The following is a 27806-nucleotide window of genomic DNA, read 5'->3' as shown; positions in this document are numbered from 1 at the left end:
CCCTCCACATCTCATAAGCACTTATACTTGTAAAATGATCATTGTTTTTTGCATAGTGATAAATGCACTTACTCATTTTCACATGATAATGGATTAATACTTTGATATAACTGTAAATGTTTGATGATATGGAACACTAAATAAAGAGAATTCCTAATGATTCAATAATATTTTAATTATGCAAATAAAAAAGTGATGAAAAATTAAGCTTTTATAGATATATAGATATAGGTTATAAATAGATGTTACATATAAGTTAGTTAAATAGGAAAACAAATGAAATCTTACTCTTTTTTTTTTTTTTTTTGGTTGATACATTGGTAGTTGAAGGGCGGGAAATTTGAGTGCCAGATGCCAGTTTTGAAAACATTAAAATGTGCCAATTGAGCTACGATGCTCTTGATTGTATGAAATGAATGTCCTCTTATAGGCAACTACAACACATTTTGAATAGTTTTTTATCTTCTTGTTTTGGCATTCTCAAGTAATCAAGGCCTAACATGAACATCTAGGTTCCGTTTGGATATCGCTTATTTTGCTGAAAATAATAAAAAAGTTATTGTTCACATGTTTGGCACTGTTCATAAGCCTAAAATCACTGTTCATGGACAATAAACAGTGCCAAACGCATGTCTAGGAAAAAAAAAATGCAGAAAACACAATACAAGAAATGCAATACCCAAATGCCACCATAATGTATATTTTTGAGCTAACATGACCATGTTAATGTAGTAAGGTCCAAGACTCAAAGAGCTGAAAAGGAAATAGTACAGACAATGCCCAAAACATATTATGCACCCAAAAAAAAAAAAAAAAAAAAAAAAAAAAAAAAGAAAAAAAAAAAGAGAGAGTAAAAAACATTAAAAAAGAAGAAGAAGAAGAAAGTCATCCAAATGATCATAAAAACCAATAATATTAAAACACATTGTCAACTTGAAAATGACATCCAAACGCAGTTCAAAGTTTGCCAACCCAATCAACCAGGAAAGATAGAAGCACAAGTTAAGAACCACCCAGCACATAACCCCAACGCGCTTGTACACATTACGTCCAAACACGCACTCCAAAAAAGACAAAAAAGGTAAAAAACTATATAAATAGTTCACAGTCTCTCTCTTTCTGCCACTCAAATTATTCGTGTATTCCAAAAGCTTTTGTTTTCGTTTGCTTATTTTTTAAATTTTATCTCACATTCACATCCACCTCTCTCTTTCTCCGTCCATTATCGCTACAATACATAACGTATACTTTGATATATACATTACATATACACAGACAAAAAGAAAAAACCAAAAAATCAGAGAGACAGAGAGAGAGGAATTGGAAATGGGGTCTGTGGAGAAACAAACGGAGGTGTTTGACTCGGAAGCAGCGTCGTCGATGGTGAAGGAGTTGAGAGATGAGTTTCTGAGTGGTAAGAGTCGGAGCTATGAGTGGAGAGTGACGCAGTTGAAAAACATTCTCAAGATGTCTGAGGATCGTGAACAAGATATCGTCAAAGCTCTTCACTCTGACCTCGCCAAGCCCGAGCTCGAGTCCTCAATCTACGAGGTTGTTTCATGATTCCATGAATGCCCTGTTCGTTTTATGTTTCCTCTGTTTATTGTTTGTGGTCGAGTTTGGATTCTGCTTTTACTATGTTGTTTTGTAGTGTCTTTTGATATTGATTTTTGTCAACTGGGACTTTTTTTTTTTTTTTAATTTGTTTATTGATTTTCGTTGCAGACTTACTTTAAACTTTGGATTTTTTTATATTTTTTTTAAGGTTCAGTTCATCTGTAAGAAAATTTAAAGATGTTAGGTCTGCAGTAAGTCTATAAAAATGATTGTAGAATTTATTGTACTGATTGGAACTGGCAGCTGTCAAAATTTCAAGTGGAGGACATGTTTCTATCACTCTGATATTGATTTATCATTCTTTTTTTTTTTTTTTTTTTTTTTTTTTTTTTTTTTTTTTAAATAAATTTTTTTAGCATGATCCATATGTTCAGTTTAAGGGGTTCTAATTCTTACTTACATTGATTTGTTATCAGCTACTAATTCCCTTTTTTTTGGACAGTCTTCACTTTTGATATAAATTTGATAGGTGTGTTATTTAAATCTATAACTTTAAGGGCGCAGACAAAATGGGATTAGGGGGACACTTTTGTGGAATTGATAGGACGTGGCTCCTTTTATGGCGCACATGAAAGGGTTACAGGTATGGGTGGGGTGGTAGGACTTAGGAGCATTAATGGCACACATGAATAGCTACCCTTGACTTTTTAGTTGGCAATCCTTTCAATTCAGCTTGAAAGAGATACTGATATGTGGCTTGGGGCAAATGGAAAGGTCTCAGGTTTCCATGTTCTTTGTCACAAGAATATTCCTTAAAACTCTTTAGTCATGTTATAACTATGAATATCTCCTCCCCTCCATTCTTTATTAAATATGCTTGAGCGTTGTAATTTGAGAGATTGATTGTACTCCTCCCTATGTACACTGCCGGTGTACAAGGATGTTTTTCCGGTACTAATAAATTTTGTTAATTATCCAAAAAAAAAAAAAAACCTATGAAAATGATCTCAAAATATAATAACTTGGGGACAAGATAGAAGTTTGATACGAGATGAATACTTAGACCCAATTGCTTTAGAAGTTATGAGTGCTAGTTTGGGAATAGATGAGTGAATTAGGGAATGGGGAAGCTATGCCTGTTGCAAAAAGAAGTCAAATGGTTTTTGATGCTAAGAGTCATTTGTAATTAATTAGGGAATCACATAGAAAGTTGGGGCCCATTTCAAAATTTGGTGTTGGCAAATTCATTAGAACAGAGTTGGTTAAAATATGGAAGTTTCAAGAACAGTTGAAGAATAATGATTTGTATTGTTGTTCGTGAATACATGATATATTGCTTTACCATTTGAAATTGCAGCCACTTTGAGTCAATGTTTTGAAAAGGTGTGTTCAATTTTTGGTTTTAGGGTTATGCATGTTCAATTTAAACAAGAATTCCATGTAACTCTATAACCTTTTGAGTTTAGGAACCCCTATAGAATTCATCATTTCTTTTACACTAGAGTTGATAAGTTTGCAATCAGTATTGAGGTTAAAGATGACATTTTCCATTTGCATTGTCAAGGTTATAGAAAAAACTTACTGAAGACATAACCTAGAGAACTAAATAATTCATTTTCATGACATTTTTTTAAATTGCTGGGAATTACTGCTGTCATTGTAAACATTTTTACTTAGTGATGTGTATGGATGCCTATCTCTTTGTGTATCATTTTTTGGGGGCAAATAGTCTGTGAGTGTATCATTGTTCTGTAACAGAGTAGCAGATCTTTTTGTGGTTTTCTTTTGCCAATTTAATAAATATCTTTGGGTGACCAATTAGTATTTTAAATAGGAAAATAAAAATTATTTAGCTTTCTTATGGTTCTTGTGCATTATGTACATATTGTATTGAAATTCTGTAGGAAATAAATTGCCTTTCCTCTAAATACAATTTCTTTGGCTTCTTATGCAGATATCTATGTTAAAGAATGCATGCACATTGGCAATTAAGAAACTAAAACATTGGATGAAGCCAGAAAAGGTAATTTTTTTTTTTCAGATCCTGACCACTGAATGAAATTTTATTTGTACAATATTTTCATGACACTAATTATTCGGGGTTATTTATTAACTTTTTTTTTTTTTGCCTCTACTTCAGGTTAAAACTTCATTAATCTCATTCCCTTCATCAGCTGAAATAGTGTCAGAACCTCTGGGTGTTGTTTTGGTCATTTCACCATGGAATTATCCTTTCTGTATGTTCAATCCTTGTTAGCATTTTTTTATAAATTTCAGAGCTGAACATACAAATTATTTGTCAGTCTAAATTTCTCCATTTTATGATAATAATAATTATTGTTTTATCTTTTCCAGTGTTGTCACTCGATCCAGTTGTTGGAGCTATTGCAGCTGGTAATGCAGTTGTTTTAAAACCATCAGAAATTGCTCCAGCCACATCGTCATTGCTTGCAAAATTAGTTGGAGAATATTTGGATAACTCTTTGATAAGGGTTGTTGAGGGGGCTGTTGCTGAAACATCTGCACTACTGGAGCAAAAGTGGGACAAAATATGTTATACAGGTTCTTAGTCATTTGTCATTCATTTGCCTTTTTCTTCTAGAATAATCTTAAAATCTTGAATAATTTGATCAATTGATATTTCTTTATATAAAAATTATTTTGCAGTATTCTCCCTGTGTGTGCATTATACAGATCTGAAAAGAGTACATAATGATGGAAACGATATATTTTTTAATGCAAGAGTGAAAATGAACTTTTTTAGCCCGAGGTTGCAATTTTTTTGAAGTTTAAAGCCAACCCTTTGTTTATGAATACCTCATGTTACAGGATGTTTTGGAGTCCACCTCAAATTTGATTCTTTATGCTTCTGGTTTAGATAAACATTTGCAATAAGGGAGCATGGATTGGTAATGGTTTGGACGTTTAATGTGCAACTACCAAACCACTATTGGGAATATTTGAGTTAGTGCTGGTTGAAGATGTCGTGGGCATGGGGTGGAAAAAAGTTGAAAAAGATTAAAACGCTGACTTGCTGGCATGGTCGAATAAACTCATATTACCTACCCTAATATGGAAAACTCTCAATGTGTGTGCATGAATGCAAGTACCTGATGAACCCCGAAAATTTTAGGAACAAAACATACTTAAAGGTGGTGATGGAATATCTATGGCCTATAACTGAAAAGCTGCTAACGCAGTAAAGGTGTTAGCTTTGAGATTGACACAGGTGAGAGATAAGGCGGTATGTTAATTATCATTACCAAATGGCACACGCTTTTGTTGAGGGATCAACTCTAAAGCCTTTAATGTGTTCTACAGGGTTTTAAGGCCATTTCAGCAAGAATGGGTAGTTTAGGGAAGAGTGAGATTGTGCTGATAGATGAATTGATGAGGCTAGCCTTCTAGAATTTATACTGGGATGCTTACTCTGTAGATTCCTCCATCTTATATGGCTTGCAAACCAAGACAGTGTTTGTTTTAGAAATTTTCATTCCAAGAAAAATTGGCACAGTGAAATAGGTCCATCTGTTTGAGGGTGGTAAAATACCTTTTCTGGCTACATATCTAATGTCAATCTTCACTGTTCCTTCCCCAGTGAAGAGTTGATTAAATATGAAGAGACTTTTTATATGGAGGTTGGAAATTGGTAGGATTTCTAGTTTCACTTGGTGGGTTGAATGGCATATTTTCTCTTAAGAGAAGGTAGTTTGACTAATTTTTTTGCGGGGATCCTATTTGATAAGGAGATGATGTGTTGTCTAAATAGAATATTTGGTGCAGTGATTCTGCTCTTTTGATTTACTTTTCAGACATAACATATTGTAATCATTAATGGCTAAGGTCAACAGCTTGTATTTGGGGTAGAGGAACTCCTAATGAATGTTTAATTAATTGGGGCAGGCTAATCTTGAACTATTGTAGTATGGATGTGATGTAAACCAACCATCCTGTATGTTTTCTTTTTCAATTTTGGTGATGTTGCTATGCCTATATGTGCTATCGATTTACCAATCTCTAACTGGTAGGCTTATTGTATGACAATCACTTAACAAAGCAACAAAAACCATGCCTTAGTCCCAACATTTTAGGATCCGTTATGAGTTCTTAACATACTAATCATGGTAGGAAGCACATACACTTCATTTGGGGTGTTGTATCCGTGTTGTAACAGTGTCCTATCTGCTGTATTATGTTATAATTTTTCAAATATTGCTTGTTTCATTGTGTTGTACTTGTATCCGTACCTGTGTACGTGTTCGTGTTCATGCATCTGACTTGACCATATATATATATTTTTGGCCATTCTATTCAATATGAGGTTATATTCTCAGTTATTTCTTTAATTGACATGTCATTTTCTACTACCTCTACTAATGCTATTTTAGGTCTCCCTCTACATATTTTCATTCATTCATTCAACTTGACCCAACTCACTTTTCCTCACTGGTGTAATCTCTCTCCCCTTTGCACAAGACCAAACCATCTTAAACAACTTTCTTTCCATCTTTCATCAATAGGGTTCATCCTTATCTTTAAGTGAATTTTCTCATCTTGAATCCTATATTTCCTTCTATTTCTACTTATCCATCTTAACATTTTCATGTCGATTACACTTATTTTATGAATATGTTGCTTCTTAACAAACAAACCATACATGTTTCTCAACTTTATCTTTTTCACCCACCTTGCTCTTATCCTATGATTTACATCATTTTCAATCTCTCAATCCTTATGAATTATTGATCCAAGATACCAAAAGCTTAGCTCTCTCTCTTTGGTATCTCTTAACCATAGAGTTTTACAACCTTTCATCTTTGTTTCTACTTTTACTGGACTTACATCTCATGTACTTTGTTTTATCCTGCTTAATGGAAAGCCTTTAAACACTAAAGCATCTCTCCAAAAAATTTTAACTTGACATTAATTACATATCTAGTCTCATCCACTAAAATTATATTTCTACAAAAAGCATATACCAAGGGGCTTCATATTGAATTGATCTTTTGAGCTCATCCGTCATTAGTGCAAAGTTATTTGGACTTAATTTTAATCATTGATACAAACCTATGGTGATAGGAAACTCACTTGTGATCCCTCAACTTATTTTTACACTAGTTACATCTCCGTGATTCATATTCTTAATTAGCTTAATACTTTAGGGCAACTCAAACCAAAAAAAAAAAAAAAAAACCCACCACCTAGGTGCCCTACTTTCTCTAGGTCAATAAAAACCATATGGAATTCTTTACGGGGGTTCTCTATATATTTCCATTAGACGTCTAGGTAAGAGAATAACTTAAAATAACTTCCATTGTAGATCTCCCTGACATGAAACATTGAAACCAAATTAATTCCCCAATATTGTTGTTTGGTGTCTTTACCAATATTCAATCACTCTCTCCTTAAGTTTCATAGTAGACTCAAACTTAATTCCACAGTAATTTGTACATTTTTGAACATCTCCCTTGTTCTTGTAAAAAAGTATTAGTGTTCCCCCTCACTCATTAGGCATTATGTTAACACTTAAATTCTTATAATAATAATAATAAAAAATCTTTTTAACCATCATACTCCCACATCATCCAAAAACTTCCAAACTTAAATGGGAATTTCATCATGTCTCAAGAGTTTCCTTGTTTTCATCCTCAATGCATCATCTGCCTCGGCAATGTTGTCAAAAGTGAGATTTATGCACACTTAAGCTCAAACCTCGAAGCCCCAATCTCTCAACACTTCGATAGGCCAAAAAAAAGCTCATTTAATGAAGCTCGCTTTAGGCATGCTTTTTTGGAGCATTTTGAAGAAGCACAAAGCATGCATAGGCACAGTTTTTTATTTTATTGCTAAAAAAGATATGGATCATCAAAATTAATTGCTTGATTTTAAAGAATCGACATAGACCAATGATTTATTACATAACCACTATCCTTGGGGTGTTGTATTACACACAAATTTTTTTATTATATGTCATAAGATACGAACAAGGTTAATTAACAATTCTTGTGTTTTTTTGTCTTTGACTTTTTGATGTATGTTGATTGAACCATATACATCATTTGATCATAACTATCATGGTTATTTACTTTTTTTTAAAGCACAAGAAATTATATAAAATGTTATGTTTAAATTTTCTATGACTAGATTATTATGATATTGACCATTGATAATTGTTTTCAATTTACTATAAAAATTTTAAGAATTGAAATAACTTCGGTAAAATTTGAACTTGCAAACATTATAGAATTTCACTCACCTAAGAGGTAAAATATACAAATTTTGAGTTATTATTATTTTTAATTATATGTTACAAATTTTTCTATTAGAAGTTATGATGTATTATATTTAAAAAATCTGCACTTTATTTCAATCAGGCTTGCGCTTTGTGCCTAGGTTCCAAGAGGTCTATGTGCTTAAGTGCGCTTGATGCTTTTACCAACATTGTAGCTCTGCCATCCTAATTCTTGGAATAAGCTTATGGTTTCTATCCTCAATTGGGTTTCTCAATTCACTCCAATCTCCTGCATTGCTTCAATTAAAAAGTTTATCCAATCAAAATAACCTTTCAATCTCTCTGTAATCTCCTCTTCGTTTACTAAAACTATTTGATCTTCATCTTTAATGCATTTGATTCAGTTCAAGTCTCTCTCTTTCTTTTAGTTATTTGTCTCGCATGTTTCTAAATATTATTTTCTCCATTCTATGTCCCCAACTTGCCATATAATTCATCATAAGTCTAAAATTTAGCCTCTTGGACAACTTTTTTGGCTTCCCTCTTTGTCACTTAATTCATAAGTGGCGTTGTGTCTACAACTACAAGTAGCCACTTTCTCTCTTTAAGTTAACTGTTGCTTGAACCTCCTTATTGCACCACCAAGTCATCTTAGTTAGTTGCCCACATCCTTCAGATTCTCCAAGTACTTCTTTAGCTACACTTTTATTACAACTAGCCATTTCATTCCACATCTTATTAACGTATCCGTATAGATCCTACTTTCCTTCTTTGAACTTTTTATTTTTAAACACATTGTTTCTCTCCATTCAAACCACATCAACTAATTATTGGGTTTCTTTGTTTAATATCTCTTATTTTCCATCTTTACAAATATATGATACCACCAATTTATGTAGAGTGGTTAGCTCTCATTTGGTATCACTTACAATCTTTACAACATCTACTATTAGTTTTTTGAGCAAGGATGAAATCTATTTGACTAAATTTTGCCCCACTATTGATGGTACAATTACTTAACAAAAAAGAAAAAGAGAAGAGAATGACACCTTGAGTGTGTCTCAGATGAACATTTGTAGCACGTTTAGGATAATCATTGTGTTGTCATGGGAAATGAAATTCACTATTTTCTAGTGGAAGAAACCTTTTGCAGCTAAAAGTTTTTGTTTTTTGGATGGTTTAGGTTCTGAATGTTGAATGGTGTGAATCCTTTTGTACTTCTACTCAAGTAATCCTTGATTTTGCAGGTAACAGTAGAGTTGGACGGATTGTGATGGCAGCTGCTGCAAAGCACCTTACACCAGTTCTTTTAGAACTTGGAGGAAAATGCCCAGCTGTTGTTGACTCGAGCATCAATTTAAAAGTAAAGCATTATTAATTCTTGCATAGCCTGATTTTTTTCATATCCCTTATCCTCACTGTTAATAATGGCAACTTGACTGCCATTTTGTTTTTCACATGCTAACTTATTTGTATTTGTCTTTCCTAGGTTGCAGCTAGAAGGATAGTTGCGGGTAAGTGGGGATGTAATAATGGACAAACCTGCGTTGCTGTCGATTACATTTTAACAACAAAAGATGTTGCGCTGAAGTTGGTAATTTTGACAACATATGCCATTAGATACACTACTTTATTGGTTCATACATATTTAGTTTTCCTCTAATGCCTCTAATTTTCCAGGTAGATGCATTGAAACATGAACTGGAGGGTTTTTATGGGAAGAATCAATTGGAGTCAAAAGACCTGTCCTGCATTGTCAACTCAAACCACTTTGCTCGCTTGACCAAGCTCTTGGATGAGGATAAGGTTTCTGGCAAGATTGTCCATGGAGGTGAAAGGGATAAAGCAAAATTGTGAGTGGCAGTGTGTATTTTCCTGTTGTTTCATTAGTATAGTTTTGCTAAGTGCAATGGGCCTTTCATACTGTTGATGCTTCTTTCCTCCAACCACAGGAAGATTGCTCCCACCATCTTGCTGGATGTCCCACAGGACTCTTTGATAATGAATGAAGAGATTTTTGGACCCTTGCTACCCATTTTCACGGTAGGAACCAAGATTGATTACATTGAGATATGGCTTAAAGATATGTTGTTTCCTTAGGATGCATTTTAAAGAAATATTGAAGCATAGAATTTATCCAAAAAAAGAAAAAGAAAAAGAAATACTGAAGAATTGAACTTAATTTCAAGTAACTCTTGCAATAATAGTGCATGTGTTTCTCTTCAAGCTGGACAGGAGTGACATAATTGACTTTATGTATCACCAACATTATTTGATTTCAAATTCAGAGCAATGCCCCCTCTTCTAAACTAGTAGTTTCTTCTAAGATAATAGAAAATGTGACAGTGTCATAACTGTTGTCCCAGAAAGGTTAGTTAATGAAAATAGTTTAAGCTGCATACGCCCTGTTCTTAAAGTTAGCTGATTTATGAGGAAGCAATCTGTTTTTGCATTTCTGATGTAATAATAGCATTAATAAAAGGCAGAGATCAGTCATTGTAGTAATTTGCTAATGAGTAGGTATTTGAACTCAGTAAGCTATCTCTGAACTTTTCTTTACAAAATATGGTAAGATCAAGAATGATATATATATTTTGCTTGGAACAGGTTGAAAAAGTTGAAAGCAGCTTTGATGTTATAAATTCTGGAACAAAGCCCCTTGCTGCATATTTGTTTACCGACAACAAGAAGCTCAAGGAGCAGTTTGTGATGGCTGTCTCTGCTGGGGGATTGCTCATCAATGACACTGTTATACATGTAATTCTTCTTTCCTTTAACTTTTAGAATCTAGCAGCAAACACTTGCATGCACAATTTTCTATGCACATATACATAAAGAAAAAGTGATATTGTCAGTGATTAGTTAATGTGAAACCTCAGGCCTGCTGCTGGACATGAGATTTCTTGTGAAATTGTTACTTCATTAGGTCTCAGTGGTTGCATATCTACGTTGAACATTTTTAAAGATAATCTCCATTGTGCCAAATATAGGTTTTGCTAAAAAAAGTTGTGTTGAAAATGGTTCTTAATTTAAGAAATTCTTTGGGTGAGTGTCTTTTTGGAAGGCCAAGAAGTATTGGCAGATCTTCACTATTCATTACAACTCAATTGATTTTTCTGTTATAAAAAACATGGATAAGTATGAGGAGGAGAAAAGTTGCATGGTAGAAAGATATAGAAACTGTAGTCATTGGCAGAGCCTTTTTTTTTTTTTGGGGGGGGGGGGGTGCGATTAAAATATAATGATTTTTTTTTTATTTTTTTTTACATACTATATATTATGTTATATATAATAGAATAAAAATTTATAAACATTGCTCAAGATTTAAATAAAGTATTTATAAATCAGTAGATTTAAGTTATAACGAAAAGTGTATATCAAGTTTAATAAATATGTGAGAAACCCACTTATCAAAAAAAAATATGTGAGAAACTTAGGTAAAAGATATTATATACTTATCTTTGTAAATTTATCATGGAGGAATTATGTAGGTATAAAAGGAAATGAAAATATGAAAACTAAGGGCCTGTTTGGGTAAGGAATTTTCATCACTCAATTTCCATCACTCATCACTCATCACTCAATTTTTCACATCCGTTTGCCTTCATCACTCAGTTTTCATCACTCACTATTTTTCACACTATTTGGAGGGCCCACACCTGTCACGGTACAGTGTTTTTTTTTTTTTCACTAGCAGCTTCTTTTTTTTTTTTTTTCCCTCCTGGGTTGGCTGTTCGGTTTGGTTTTTTTTTTTTTTTTTTTTTTTTTTTTTTTTTTTTTTTTTTTTTTTTTTTCACTAAGTTTGGTGAGTCTAGGTACTTAAAAAAAAAAAAGTGCCAACCAAAAAAAAAAAGCCAAGCCAAAAAAAAAAAAAAGAAGAAAGAAAAGAAAAGGAAAAAAAAAAAAAACAGCCAACGCCAACCCAGAAAAAAAAAAAAAAAAAAAAAAAAAAAAAAAAAAAAAAGTCAAAAGGTGGTCAAAAGTTGCGGCTGTGGGTCCCTCATGTGTGTTTATTTATGGAAATGCCATTGAGTTATGAGTTATGGAAACTGAAAACAGCCTTTTGTTGTTTTCAGTTTCCATAACTCATAACTCAAAAATCAGAGAATTGAGTGATGGAAACAGAGTTATCGTTTGGCCAAACAACCTTTTTGCTATGGGTCCCACCATTTTTGAGTTATGAGTTATGGAAACTGAGAATTGAGTTATCAAAAAACTCAATCCAAACGGCCCCTAATATCTCTAGTTAAAAAACTGTAGCTATGTAATACTATTTTAGAGAGCTAAAATAATAAAGTATCAAATTTGTACTAAACTTTGTAGCAATTTTCTTTTCAATATAAACAACCAAATTATCTACAAAAAACTTGTACTCAGAGATTCTTATGACATTTTTGGGGAGTTGGAAGTCTCTGCAGTAGAATCCAAAGATGTTTTGCTTTCTAAATTGTCAACATCTTTTGTTCTAAATTGTCAACATCTTTTGTATAAAATAAGGTGTCAATAGTTCTCAATATAGACATACTTAAATTATAACAAGGATCAATAGTAAATCATCCTAGTTCTTGGTAATATTAGTTAGATTTAATATGATCAAATTTAACAAATCATGAATTTAGCTTGATCTATTGAAGTAATTACATTATTTTGAATGAAATCAAATATGAATGAGAATTAAGAATTATATATATATATATATATATATTCCCCCCTTAAACAAAAGGAAATCAATAAAAAATTTAGCAATATGGAGATTATCAAAATTTGAGGAAAATAAATATAGAGCAATTAAGGAAGAGACTTGTATGTTTTTTTTTTTACTATTGCCTGATATAAAAGAGTAGTATCGTGACCTGAAAGATATGTGGTGGGGCTTGGCCATTGCCCATTGGTCACATCTTGCAAAAGCAAAGAGTAAAAAAGGAAAAAAAGGAAAAAAAAGAAAAAAGAAGAAGATAGAATTGTCTTGTCTTAGTCTCCTAAACAGTGTCAAAGAAAAATGTGGATTTCTTTGAGTTTTAGGTTTGAATTGCAATAGAAACAAGTCACTTTAATTTGTCATTTTGGGCCACATGTGGATACTGATGTGCCTCAAGATTGAGATGCAAGGTTTGAGCTTATATATGTCACGGGTCATTTCCCCATAATATTTCTGGTTGTCTTAGTCAAAATCAACATTGGCATACATGTCAATTAACAAGTAGAAACATGTGGTGTTCTTATATGTACAGATAAACTTCTTTGCATTTTCCAAATATCTTTAGGACCTGAACATATAAATACATATTTGATGGTGCAGCTTGCGGTTGACGCTCTTCCATTTGGAGGAGTTCAGGAGAGTGGAATGGGTTCCTACCATGGGAAATTCTCTTTTGATGCTTTTAGCCATAAGAAGGGAGTTTTGTATCGAAGTTTTGCAGGCGATGCACCTGTGAGGTACCCACCATACACAAATGGGAAGCTAACATTTATGAAGGCTCTAATGAGTGGTAGTATACTTGGTGTGCTCTGTGCTCTGATCGGATTGTCAAAGAATTAAAAGATAATTGATGTGGCTTTGCTTAATGTACGTTTCATTCTGTCTTTCTTTGTATTTTGAAGGTACTCAATTCAGTGCAGATAAATTTTTTTCCCTTATTTTAATTTGTACAAGATTGATTGATTATGACATGAAAATATTCAGTACTGTTTGATTTCTTTATAGGAACGTGATTTTCTTGTTAGTGGGGTTGGATTGATGTAGAAAATATCATGAAAAAGTTGTATTAAATAATAATCCAAAACAGAGAGTATTAATCATATGTTTTTACTTTTCTTGATTTAGTTTTGTAAATTTGATGTAAATATTTGGTCGGATGGAATATCATGAAAATGGATTTCCAAGATCGTAGTTGAAACGAGTAGTTTGAAAAATATTCAGTGATAGTTGGAAGTGTCGCTCTCTTTGTAGATAATCTGTTCCAGTTCTCAGCTATTATAGGTTCGAATTCCTGTTGGAGTTATGGCCACCAAAACGTGCTTGTGTTTTGACCAATGCTGATAAAATAAAATAAAAATCTTGCCAGTCATATTAATTTGAGAGCTCTTCAATGTTAAAACGCAGAACTCTCTCTCTCTCTCTCTCTCACTTGCAACGCGGAGCTAGGATTTTAAGTTAGGAGAGGTCTGAACTGCGGTTGTTTGGGCTGATCTATGGAGGGAGTGTCAAGTTTCATATTGAATTAGGCCTTAATCTATCTAAAAATAAATAATTTCTGCAACTCAGAGGGCTAGGTCCACCCTTGGGCCCTAGTGTGGCTCCTTTCTCCAGTTTCCACACACAATTTGTTTCTTCTTCCAAAAATGTTCTTGGCTGGTCAACTTGAATTTAATATTTTGATTTATATCATATGGAAAAAATCCAACCCATTGTGGATTTTTTTTTTTCTTTTTTTTTTTGAGGACAATTTTGGACCTTGACCTTCCAAGAGGTATGAATGCTTCATGCGGAACCTTTTTGCTTTGAGATGTAAAAGGCTCTACAACATTTAACTGCAAATTTGGTACACTAATTTCTCAAGATACAAAATCCTGTTGTTGGACCAAAAAAAAAAAAGGAACATTTCTGTCGTCAGAATTGTAATTCAGTTCAAATTAAAACGCTCAAATTCTTTAACCAAGCACCAGTTTGGCTCAGGGAGATGCAAAACTGAACATCTAGTGTTTATTGGATGATTACATTGTCAAGCTTCTAGGTATATTTTACAATGAGGTATACTTGATGGCCAACCTATCTCCCATGAAAATAACTGTTTAAACAAAACATATGAAGGCAAACATGATCCTTGATTCCTATAGGGAAAAAACTATAAATGATTGATCAAGAAGAATCCTGTAGAATACTAAGAATATCAGATCGTTGTTCATCTGTTAGTTCTTTTGGAAAGTCAACTAGGAATGTAATTTTGAGGTCTCCTCTCTTTCCATGGTCTTTGGGGTTTGGCATGCCCTTGCCAGCAATGATCTTTTCATAGCCAGGGTATATGATATCATCAATTGTCATTGACATCTTCTCCCCACCTAATAGAGGGATAGAGAGTTTGCAGCCTGTAAGTGCCTTTATTAAGGGGATCCTTACTGCTAACTCCAAATCGTCGCCTTCTCTACTAAACATGGAGTGTCGTTTCTCTGCAATCACAAAAGTTATGTCTGCTGGAAGAGCCCCAGGTCTCTCGTTTCCCATTCCTTCAAATGTGATCTTCGTTCCTTTTTTCCATCCTGGCTTCACTTTTATCGATAGCAATTCCTCTTCGTGAGTTATTTGCCTGCCAAGAAAAGCTTTTTTAGTTTTGACCTATTTCAAGCAACGACTTGCACATATATACTTTATAATTTTCTAAACATATTGATAGAACTTGAAGAATCCTTCCTCCTACCATGTAACTCAATTGACACTTTTTGATTTTCTAATGGAGATGTTTAGGTCTCAAATCTTAATAAATAAATAAAAACCCTTTTCTCCTTAGCCCAAACTCACTCATAAACATAAAAAATTAATAAAGAAAGCTAGAAGAATATGAACTTTTGTTTCTATTTCTACCACAATAGACAAGTAAGATTGTATTAATTAAGATAAATTATGTTTTTGGTCCCTAAAATATAATATACGCTTGATTTTGATCCCTCAAAACATTATATTTTTATCCCTAAATATAAGATAAATTTGATTTAGTTCCCTTGAATATTTAAAAGATGGTAAATTACTTCCTCTATCAATTCTTCTCCGACCTCTAGTCACATTCTTCTTTATTTAATACAACCTTAAATAAAAGATTATCAATCAGACTTTTGCTTTCAAGAAAGATATCTTGACACAAGAGAGACCACATGGTCCACATCAATTGATATGTGTAAGGGGCTATTGGGTGCTAAGGTCCAGCTGAGCATATATAGTCTGTAGGTCATTAAAGAGCAGATTCAGGGGTACCTAACAAGGGAATATATTTGGGAACATCCCATTCATCCCCTGCCATTGAGTCCCACCTGAAGCAAGTGAATATGGTTTGGGGTGCTTATAGGAGATGTGGCCTGTAGCTACAGAAGAAAGGAAGGAAGAGAGAAAGAAGAAAGACCTTGAAATGAAATGAGAGAAAGAAAAGGAAGAAAAGAAAGAAAATTGGGGCATTCATGTAACCAAAAATTGAATATTTGAGGGATCAAAATCAAACTTACCTCATATCACAAATATCAAATGTATAAATTAGCCATTTCAGCAGTCTATTAAGCATGCTATTAACCACGCCAACAAAAAAATTGAACGGAAGATTAATGAAAAAAACTAAATTATCATCTGTTAAATGTTTGAGGAATCAATTGAACTTATGAATTTGGGGGATTAAAATCGAACTTAGAATAAGCAAAAGTATAAGTTATATGGAAGAACTAAGAAGGCTGATGGGCAGAAACTAGACGGTTAGGAAGCTTCTAAATTTGCAGGTATTCAGAAATCTCATAACATTTGGTGTGACTTCAACAAATTAAGGTTTGGTTAATTTTGACTACTTTTTGAAGTCCATTCCTATCCTAGGTTTACCATATAACAGGTCATTGCAATATTGAGAAATACTGATCATAATAATACTTGACACAATAGAATTGGAACGACGCCAAGAGGCTGTATTTCAATTAGCACCTCCTAGTGTTTCTAAAAGAAACGTAAGGAATTAAAATCTCCCTTCTCTTGTTGTAATTATTGAATTTATTCAAAAGAAATATATAAATAAACAAGCATGGTTACAAACCCGGTGTCTGTAACGATTTCTCTTGTGATCTTGACCTTCCTGGTGCTTCCATAGCACAACTCCTCAAGCGTGCACTCGAGCTTCTTCTCGATTGGTGGGGGTTTTAACATCCCAGATGAGTTTGAATACATGATGCGTGAGGAGTTAGAGCTGCGACTTGTATTTCTTGATAGGACAGAAGGAGAGGGTGTTGAGTCTTTGCCTTTGCGACCCATATGTGTAGAAGAGGGCATTGATTGTGTGCTTTTCTTGCTCGAGCTTCTAAACAGATTACTTTTTATTGGGGTGTTAGAGTTACTCTTTCGGCTTGCACTTCTTGAGGAAGGAGAAGGTGTGGAAGAAAAGCCATTGTCCGAGCTTCTATGCTTGTGGGAACCCCTATGACTAGTGGTACTGCCATTTCCTCCCAAGCCCTCTCCTTTGTGTCTATGATTGTGGTCTCCATTCATAGACTCTTCCTCTAGTCTATTATCGCCTGCATGGTCCTGAAAATGAAAGTTCACATGATACAATGGAAAAAGATACATGAATGCATGAGAGACATTTAAAAAAAAAAAAAAAATTGCCATGCATGAATATATGTTTCATGTGATAATTATAACATACAACAATTTTTTTTTGGGACAAAAAGAAAAACCAACATCTCTCTAAATATTGATTTACTTCACAATTTAAATTATTTTCGGTGATACCTTGGTCAATACAATTGAGAGTTAATATTTATCCAAGGAAACGTAAATTTTAGGATTTTGTATTGTGCTATGACCTGTTCTTATTAGACATTCTTGCAAAAATTGAGAATTATGAAAGTAAAAGTTTTCTTTGGCTAAATGCACATACCTTTTGAGCTTCTATATCGGGTTCAACTTGGGATTCATTTGCAGATGAATTTTTGCTTCGAGACCATTTTTTGATAAGAGATTTGTAAAATTTACAGAGGTTTCGAAAGGAGGTTAAGCCGAAAACTTGAGGAAGATCCACCATTAGAGAGGGAGGGAAAAGTATGACCATATCCACACAAGAATGCATGGTAAACCAAACAAGAAGCGTTTTATAAGGCCTTTTTTTAGCACAGTCTGTTTTAAAAAAAGATGTAGAGGTTGTCTTATTTTTATGTTTTAATCATCATTCTTTTATTTAGGGGCAGGGATCTGATGTGCAAAAATTCACAATTTTTTCCATCAGCCATCGATAGCTATTAACATTTATGTCGTGTAAAGCTATGATTCACAGTGTAATGTATATCTAAATGGCTCTCTTGTGGAGAAACTTAATATCAAAATGGTTCTGTGATCATTTGTATTTTTAGCATGCAGAAATTTATTTTCTGGTGACTATCATATTCTAGCCCGGTCCGTGGACAATCATTCCCTAGCTACCTCTAATCATTCTACAAATATATCTCACATTGACTACCGTAAGTATTGGTCAAATAAAAACTGAAACCTGAAATTTTTTCACTACCATTTGTGCCATGTAATGGATTCCGTGGATGCCCATAAAGCCTATAATTTTTATACTAGCAAACAAATGCGTCAACACATCAATAGATGAGGCAAAAAATCATCATAATGTTATTAAAATAATAATAATAACACAAGCCTACTCTAGGGACATTGATGTTGGTGTAGGTGTTTTCCAACCACTTTGACTTTTGTTGTGAGTCTTGTATTGTTAGGAGTGAGCTCATTTTCGTGTTTATAAACTATTACGAACCTCCTTAGATATCTTAAGATACAGAGCCTAATGTAAACTTGGGTCTTATTTATCTCACACGTGTCATAACTTTTGTCTTGTCTCGCGTTTGAGAGCTGTTAATGACCGTTGATTTCAGTCCGTTAGTAATTAGCTTCCTAAACTTTTCTTTATTTTCAATTCTTGCTGGTTATTTGGGTTACACTTGTTCGATCAATGTTTGTTTGTTGGGTATATCCAACCCGAAACTTTTACCCACCCAAATCCCGATACCTATTAAATACTTGTACTTGATTTTTACTCGCGGATACTTGAACTTTTTTTTTTTGCCTTTTTTTGCATTTTTTTATTTATATTTTTAAGTTCTTTTTTATTATTATTTCTGATGATTATGATTTTTATCATTAAACTAAGACACCAATCAGTTTTTGATCTAGGAGGGGATTAAATCTTAGATCTCTTATTCAAACATAAAAGATTTTACAAGGTTTTTTTTTTTTTTTTTATTAGGAAAAGAATTTATAAGTTGAACTAACTGGAATCCACTCGATTTTACATTGACATTAGTTTTTTATTGTTCAAATTAAAATCAAATACTTGATAGCCAATTACTATTATTCTATTACCAAAAGTTGACCCACAAATAAGACGGAGATTCTAGCCTTTTGCCCTTAATTTTGAAAAAAATTAGCAATATGCCCCTTTTTCGAAACTATATAGGGATATGCCCCTGTTTTGATACTCGATTACTTTAAAATCGAGTTTCATTAAAATACTCGATTCGTAGAAAATCGAGTTATTTCAAATAAAACTAAAAAAAAAAAAAAAAAAGAGCATAGAACTCGATTTTAGGGAAGTCGAGTTCCAAAACGCCGCCATAGGGCTTTAAAACGTCACTATAGGGCTTAAAAACGTCACTATAGGGCCCCTTGAACTTGGTATGGGGAGTTATAAAAATTTTTGCAGGAAAACGCCGCTATAGGGCTCTAAAACGTCACTATAGAGCCTAAAAACGTCATTATAGGGCCTAAAAAAATCACTATAGGGCACCCAGAACAAAGCGATTACACTTATAAAAAATTTTGCATAAAAACGCCGCTATAGGGCCTTAAAACGTCACTATAGGGCTTAAAAACGCCACTATAGGGCACCATGAATATGGGCCAATCACACTTCTAAAAATATTTGCAGGAAAACGCCACTATAGGGCTTTAAAACGTCACTATAGGGCTTAAAAACGCCACTATAGGGCTCCCTGAATATAGAGCAATCACACTTATAAAAAATTTTTTTGCATGGAACTCGAGTTCCATGGAAATTATTATTTTTTTTTATATTTTTTTTAAGTTTGATCGGGCATAACTCGATTTTCTACAAATCGAGTATTTAATTGAACTCGATTTTAGGATAATCGAGTATCGAAACAGGGGCACGCTCCTATATAGTTTGCAAACAGGAGCATGTTGCTAATTTTTTTCAAAATTAGGGGTAAAATGCCAGAATCCTCCAAATAAGACTCCATTTTAAATGGAAATTCACTTTCTCTTTTTGGGCCTTTTAATCGTTCCTACCTAAACAAACTGTAGTTGTCAACAGTTATGGTAAATTTAAAATCACGTTAATTAGTTTTTAGCAACTTTGAATGTTTAGTGCTTACGTATTGTTTTCTGTAAAAAAAAAAAATATATATATATATATATATATGTGCAATAATATATGGAAAATCACGAAGGAGACTTGGTAAACAACTTTGAATATAAATTTGATAGTTGACTTGTTAATCTTGGTAATACATCGTAGTATAAATAATAGTGTTCGCTCTTACCTTTTTCTCAAAAAATAAAAATAAATAATAGTGTTCGAATTTGATAAGGATGGGGTGTAAAACTCATTTTTTACACCATCAAATAAGAGATTGTCACATCAACTTTTTACTTTTTTTTTTTTTTTTTTTGAGGGGGACATCAATTTTTTTCTTAAAACTCAATATATCCTATTTCACATAATAACATCTAAATAAACTCATATTTAAGTTGGATTTTCAAATATATATTATAATGGATTGAGTGTGATTGTGCATATTATTTAATATGTAATATGATAATGTGGCATTTTAGGATTAGAGAGGTAAAACTTAGATTTTATACCACATTCTTATTGAATTTAATTTCTAAATAACAATTTCCAAATTAAGGATTCATTTGAAAACAAACCCCATAATAAGGAAAGAGAAATGATATGTCTACAATATTTTTATAACATTTTTACAACAAATCCTAAGTGGCAGGTTGTTATTGGTTGTTAATGTTAGGGCAAAAAAGTAATTTTAATGTTAGTTTCAAATTTAAACCAATAACAACTAACCACCTATGATTTGTTGTAAGAATGTTGTAAAAATATTAAAAATGTTGTAGACGTAGCATCTCTCTTAAGGAAATATCAATATACAGTATATAGCATTTGAACATCATTTTAATGGGGTCATAATGCTATGAAAATCAATTGATAGTAAATAGCCTATATTGGTAACATGGCTCACATTTATTTTTATTTATTTTCCATTAACTAACTTTAGTCAACTCATAATTGCAGGGTATATTTTTGTGCTTCAAGTTTTAGTCATAATACTCTCTCTCTCATATAAAGGATGAACTATTTGTCTACTTGTTAAGAGGTTAAAATCAAAATTATAGGTTCAAATGCCACTCCAAGGCAATCAAATTATATAACTTGAATCAATTAGGTATTTTTTTTCAAGCTTCAATTTTATTTTTTAAATTTATAATAATAAGGGTCAAATTCGGATAATACCCAAACTCAACTAGATAATTTTGGGTTCTGGGAAAAATTTGGCCCGATTCTCTTTACCACATGACATATCGAGTAATACCTGACAGTTTCAGGTAAGGTCAGGCTAGGTAACCATTACCCAATGGATTTGGCCATCCCTAGACCGACAACCCCAATAAATCGTGTATAATTGAAGTAGAAAGATTCTCTATATGTAACCAAAAAAAAAAAAAAATCAATAGGTAGATACCTCCAACAATGTAGGGTTGAAACAAGCTGAACATAGTTGAGTATTGAATGTTTAAAATTGAAAAATTAAAATGTTCACTTGACGGAAGCTTGAACCAAGCCTACAAACAATGTTCAAACTTAAGCTCATCAGAAAGTCCTAAAACTTGAGTTTTGCTTAGCTCAACTTGAGTCAAGCTCAAACTTAAGATCAAGCTCAATATCAAGCTCTTGAGACCGACATCCAACACAAATACATCATTAAGCTCATTTGGTTTGGATGAATGATCCAAATTCCCACTTAATTAAAGATTTAGTAATATATGAGTTTATTTTTCAAGCTCATATCAAGCTTTTTACTAAGCCCATAAACGAGCATAGGCTTGACTTATTTTTTATCAACTCCTATTGTTCACAAGGGCAAGCCTATTCAAACATTTTTTTTTTTTTTTGCTTGGCTCGATTTGTTTATTAAACAAGCCTAAAACTAAGGCTCATGCTTGGCTTGTTTAGTTATTTATAAACAAACAAACATAAACAAACTTTTTTATCAAGTCAATCCTGAACTGTTTATAAACGACTTGATTCATTCATAACTCTATTCAACATATTGTTAAAGATGAAACTATTTAGGGACCAATGGAGCCATTATTATTATTTTTTTTCTATTTTTATAATATATAGTTAAATTTGAAGTTTAAATTTTTAGGAGTTACACTTATCTCTTTTTCAAGAATTAAGTTGGCTCAAAGAGACTATAAAAAATAGAAATGGCTAATTGGCCCACACCTATAAACCCTCCCTAAAATAATACTTTTAAATTAATAAAATCTAAACCTAAGTAGTGTTACTATATTGAAAGGGTTAGAGGTTAGAACATGCACATCCAGCTCTTCAAAATGGTCATATTGTAATACCTGATAGTTGTATGCAAGGCTCTCTCTACAATAGATTTCTCATTGTCTTCTATTGGCCATATTGTAAAAGACTCGGTGTCTATCGTGAGTTCAATAAAAACTTATTCCTTCTCTCATATTAGGAGGCATGGCAACTTAGTAGCCCATGTCTTAGCCAGGAGAGTTAAGTTGTCTTTTCCTTTGTTAGTCTAGATGGAGTCCGTTCCTCCATACATTTCTTGTTTGGTTGTCTTTGATCTTCCTATTATTGAATAAAACTACACTAGAATTTTCCTTTTTTTTAAAAAAATATTCAAAATGGAGTTTGAAAATGACCAATAAAATAACTCCCGCACCTGTTTATTTTGCAAAAAGCTATTGTTGAGGTCCAAAATGTGACGAGAAGCCAGGCTCGTGGACATGAAGAAAGCCCAGCTCTTGGGAAAAAGAAGAGAAGGCTTGGGCCCTAAAAGGAAGGGAAACTCGGCCCAATAAGACAAAGAACACATGATGAACCAAGAAGGCCCAGTAAGAAAAGGAAGAATAAAAGAGCAAAGAAGCTTGGGAAAGGAGAGGATACGGGCCCAGATCGTACATGGGTCTTCCAATCCCAAAGAGTAGATCCTCAAGAGGGGCTAGAGGATGTTGAATAGGATGTGGACAGCTCAAGAGATGGTTTGGGAACAAGGCATGCATATTTCAGAAGGGCACAAGAAACGAAGGAGGTCAAGTCCTTATGATCCAGAAGGCAATGACGAGGACAGATGATGGCTTCAGGATCAATACCTAATGAGAAGGACCAAGGAACCTTAGGTAAGGCAGAGGATGTGGAATAAGAGGAAGGTGATCAGAAACCTTTTCAAGCACACCATTTGCAAGAAGGAATCTGTCCATTTCCAAAAAAAGGGCCAAATTGTGAGAAGTCAACATCAAGGTCTCAAGGCCTTTGAAGTGTCCCTTTAAAGGCCTTGGAAGAAGAATAAGAAGTATTGACCTCAAAAGGAGTTTGGGTTTACCCAAAGGAGCTCCTACAAGTGGAAAGTCAGTAGATGAAATTTTAGCTGTTAGTTCCCAGGAAGGTGAAATAAGAGGAAATAAGGAAAGGACTAGTCACCAATATTTCAGACAAATCAATGGCTTAGGTACCTAGAAGAATCAAAGGATAAAATATTAATTTAAAGAGCCTTCAAAGGACACTATAAAAGGGGTGAGCCTAAGATGGAGAGGGGGGATTAGGACATGTAATCAAGAGAGAAAAATACCAAAAAGAGTCTTAAGTTTTCCTTAAGCTATTAGCTAAGTTTATTAAAAGAAAAGAGGCATTGTAAAAGGTCCAATAGAAAATATTTGGGGAGCCACTCGGATTTAAAGAAACTCAAACTTTGCAAGTCTTGAGAGCCTAAGTGGAATTGCTCAAATCTGTGATTTTTGAGTTTTATTGAGCCTTGTGGAGTATCCTTATAAAGTAGGACCTAATGTACTCTAGGACTTGACTTAATGAAATACAATCTTCTTTGAGGGATCCATAATCATTGTCCTTTATTGTTTTACTTTACATTGTGTATTTGTTGTTCCTTATTATTTGCTCAACCAATATATATATATATATATATATATACACATGTTGTGGAGTTCACTTGTCTTGTGCATAGATTGGTTCGTATAACGGCCCAAGAGAGTCATGGTGAGCCAAGCCCAATCCAACCAACATCCATTAACCCCTTTTGGTGGTTCAGGATCCCTTATCAGCATTGGGCCTGGGAACCGTCAAAAAAGGACACACAACTACAGTACTCTCAAAAGATACATGAGTATTATAGCTCATATAAATCATTTGTCTCTCTCTAGTTTTTTTTTTTTTTTTAATTTCAATTCTCTCTCTCTCTCTCTCTCTCTCTCTCTCTCTCTCATGAGCCCATTGGTGGGCATCGTATCAAGTAGGCCAGAAGTCAACAATGCTGAGCTTGAGTGGTCATTGAGCGCTAAGGTCGCCGATTTGGGTGTGAGTGGTTGATTGAAGCTTGGACATGGCGTTGCTATGGCTATAGCGGGTGCTGCTTTGTTAAGTGGTTAGGGTAAATGCTACATTGTTAAGTGGCTGGGGTGGGTGCTGAGTTTTGAGTTGTAGTTCATTAGTTGTGTAAAAGAAAATTACATAAAAAAGAGATTTTAGATTATTTTAATAAGATGTTTTATAAAATGAAGAGTAAGGTGTATGGTGTATTATTAAAGTGGATAGCTAAATAATAAAATAAAAAATAAAAAAGAGGAAGAAGAAATGAGATTTAGAAAAAGAAAATTTAGAAAGAAGAAATGCAAAATCGAATATGAATGCTCTTAACCACCTCAAAATGGATTGTCAACTCGTGCATAGACCGCCAGTATCTATAGTTTCTCAATATTACCCATGTTATTGGTTGGGAAAAAGGCACTTGTCCCATCCGTTCACACATGCACACTCTCTCTTTAGAATTAGTTATGAAAAATTGAATATTTTTGAATTGATCTCACTAAGAAATCAATTTTCTCCCCAACAAAATGGTTAAATTTTAATTAGAAAATATGTTCTTTCCTTACCTTTTCTTTACTTTTATGTTTTGCGTTAATTTACTAATTTTAGTTATAAGAATAAAATAATCTTGTTTAGAGTAGAGAATTTAGGGTAGAACTTGACTTTAGAGTCAACATAAATTAATGTGAAATTTTGTACAAAATCAATTATTGATGATTTTTGGAATTTAAAAGATGATGGATAATTAAGTTGAAATATATTTTATAAAATTATTTTATCTTTTATTTTACTTATATTTTTGTTAACACATTTTTTTTATGTATTAATTTATTGTTGAATCCTTTGTTTTCATTCTTAAAATGGTGATTCTTTTTTCATGCTTTTACCTCCTAAAGATGAAATTCTAGATCCATTCCTGCATATTGTCCATATTGTTTATCCAGACAAAAAATCATGTATTAACCTTGAAAATAATCATCTCAATTGTTTTTTTTTTGCTGAATATCATCTCAATTGTTTGAATCATAAAGAACGGACGGAGGCGTAACATTATTAAATAAGCATACAAGTACCAAAGGTATCTCATAAACTAGTACTAACATGAAAGACACTTCTGTCGTTTATTCTCAAAAAAAAAAAAAAAAAAAAAAAAAAAATCACGAAAGACACTTTTTCCTATAATATATGCAGACCATGGGTAAATAAAATTTGTTTGCCTCAGTATTTGTGTGCCACAAATGATACTTTTTTTGGGATGCCTCTTTCATCAGTTTTTTTTTGGAAGCCCCTCAAGCCCAGCCCATCTCCTCGATCCCAGGCTAGGTTTTTCCCACTGGATGGAGATGGATTGGGTTGCCTGAGTAGTCTTTAGTAATCCCTCTTTTTGTTAATAAAACATATTTTCCAGCCGAAAAAAGAAAGAAAGCACAATATACGTTGGAAAAGATCCAAAATAAGATGGCCGCTATTAGTAAATTTAAAAATAAAAAACTAGAATCATTAACAATATTAGGGGTATGCATTCAACCTATCACTATTTGTCATGAACATGATTGTAGGGGTAAAGTCCCAAGATCATACAATGGGCCTTGGGCCCCATATAAAATTCGATCATGTCCGAGGAGAAGGTGTGAGTACCAAAAGGGCTCCTGGCCCAATTCTTATGGGCCCAAAATTGTTTAAAAGATGGCCCGAGGAGAAATGTCTCCTCGGACGTACCAGATGTGGCTCGAATATGCACTCTACCAATTATAAGGATTCACTTCAACGAGTATTAGTAACAGGGATGAGTCCCACAAGCCCGTAAGAGGGAGGAAAGTGTAGGATGCCAAGGGAAAGGCTACAGCTGCCACATTAAATGCATGGCAGCTACTTTTCCGACCGCATTAATGTGGAGAAGACTTGTGAACGGTGTTACCTTGGCTACCACAACTCACAGAAAGATGGGGGAGATGTCCGATGGGACGGGCACTCAAGTGAAGGTCCAGATGTTCAACAAGTGTAAGATCCTGATGACTTCAAGGGGGCTATATAAGAGGGGGGAGTCCCCATGAACAAGGGGACGGAAAAAATGAGGAACTTAAAACAGAAGAAGAGGGTGAGAACCATAGCCTTTGAGCAGAGACAGAGATACATCCCCTACGTCTCCTCGGACCGTATATCTAATGGACATGAGGGAGATTTTCTTATTTTCAATTGTTGTATGGCCCAATATTAACTAGTATGCACTTTGTTAGGACCTAGTTCTGTAACCCACTCTCTATAAATTCATTGTTGTGGGCTCCTTGGGCTAGAACCCCATACCTGTTAGGCTTGGACCCCGAATCGTGACCCTACAATGATCAACTCGACAGTTTATGTATTTATTATTGAGCAAAATTTAGATACAGTACTTAGGTACTGTTCTTCAGGTTCCCTTTTAAGATTCTGTTATGTGGATTTTTTCTCATGGGATGGAAGTACATTCAACCTATCACTATTTGCCATGAACATGATCAACTTGACAGTTTATGTATTTGTTATTAAGCAAGATTTAGGTATAGTACTTAGATAATATTCCTTAAGTTCCCCTTTTAAAATTTTGCTATGTAGATTTTTTCTCATGGGATGGAAGTGTATTTTTTAGTTAAGTAGCCACATAGCTGAATCTTAAGAGGGGAACTTAAGGAACAGTACCTAAGATATTGTACCTAAGTTTTGTCATTTATTTATTTATTTATTTATAGATTGATGGATTGTGTGTGTATATACTTTTTTAAAGTATTTTTCCCACTGGATGGAGATGAATTAGGTTGCCTAAGAAGCCTTTAGTAAGTTGATAAATCTACTTTGGAAAGAGTTGGTAGAAAGATTCACTTTACTAATCTTTTCTTTGTTCCACATGTTAATACAGGTGGTGGCCTCATTCTGTACTGGAAGTCTGAGATTGCTGTGGATGTTCAGACTTTCTCCGATCGCCACATTGATGTTATTATTAACCAAGGAGTGGATGACACTTGGCGTTTCACAAGTTTCTATGGAGATCCTGATATAGCTAGCCAGAAAACTCCTGGGCTCTCCTTCGAGCTTTGAGCCACTGCTCCTCGTTGCCTTGGGTGTGTATGAGTGACTTCAATGAAATTTTGTTTGCGAATGAGAAACAGGGTTGGTTGGATAGACCGGAGAGAAAATGCAGGGTTTCAGGGATGCTTTGGATTACTGCAAGTTGAAGGATCTTGGTTTTAATGGGTAACCTTTCACTTGGTGCAACCATAGACCATGTGACCAAAACACTTGGATTCTTCTAGATAGGGGTCTAGCAACTACAGAGTGGATTTTACATTTCCCCACTTCTCGAATACATCATCTTGAAGCCTTCCATTCAGACCATAAACCACTCTTGCTTTGCTCAAATTCTAAATTTATTCTGTAGGAAAGGTAAACCATTCCGATTTGAATCGATGTGGTTAAAGGACATTTCTGGTGAAGCAGTGATAAAAGATTCCTGGGGAGAGCTGCTTGTGTTTGATTCAGTTTGGGGGTTTAACAGAAAGATCATGGCGTGTCAAGACAATCTGAAAGTGTGGAATAAAAATTGTTTCAGTCATGTTCGAAATACATTGGCAAAAAAACTTAAA

General features: G+C 33.7%; 2 protein-coding genes across 2 annotated transcripts; one reads left to right on the top strand and one right to left on the bottom strand.

Moving 5' to 3' along the window:
• The first annotated feature begins 1120 nt into the window (after window positions 1-1120).
• On the top strand, window positions 1121-13612 carry LOC115960009 (aldehyde dehydrogenase family 3 member H1). Its single transcript, XM_031078705.1, has 10 exons — window positions 1121-1551; window positions 3512-3580; window positions 3698-3794; window positions 3913-4119; window positions 9037-9152; window positions 9279-9383; window positions 9470-9642; window positions 9742-9832; window positions 10397-10546; window positions 13089-13612. The coding sequence occupies exons 1-10, from the start codon at window positions 1327-1329 to the stop codon at window positions 13326-13328; spliced, it is 1473 nt and encodes a 490-aa protein (XP_030934565.1). The 5' UTR covers window positions 1121-1326; the 3' UTR covers window positions 13329-13612.
• Window positions 13613-14396: 784 nt separating this feature from the next.
• LOC115959610 (dnaJ homolog subfamily B member 5-like) lies at window positions 14397-18166 on the bottom strand. The gene is made up of 3 exons (XM_031078055.1): window positions 17410-18166; window positions 16570-17054; window positions 14397-15093 (listed from the first exon to the last, which is right to left on the bottom strand). The coding sequence occupies exons 1-3, from the start codon at window positions 17596-17598 to the stop codon at window positions 14649-14651; spliced, it is 1119 nt and encodes a 372-aa protein (XP_030933915.1). The 5' UTR covers window positions 17599-18166; the 3' UTR covers window positions 14397-14648.
• Between the last annotated feature and the right edge of the window lie 9640 nt (window positions 18167-27806).

Source organism: Quercus lobata, chromosome 9, assembly GCF_001633185.2.
Source record: "Quercus lobata isolate SW786 chromosome 9, ValleyOak3.0 Primary Assembly, whole genome shotgun sequence".
NCBI classification, from domain to species: domain Eukaryota; kingdom Viridiplantae; phylum Streptophyta; class Magnoliopsida; order Fagales; family Fagaceae; genus Quercus; species Quercus lobata.
This window is presented reverse-complemented; position numbering and strand designations above follow the sequence as displayed.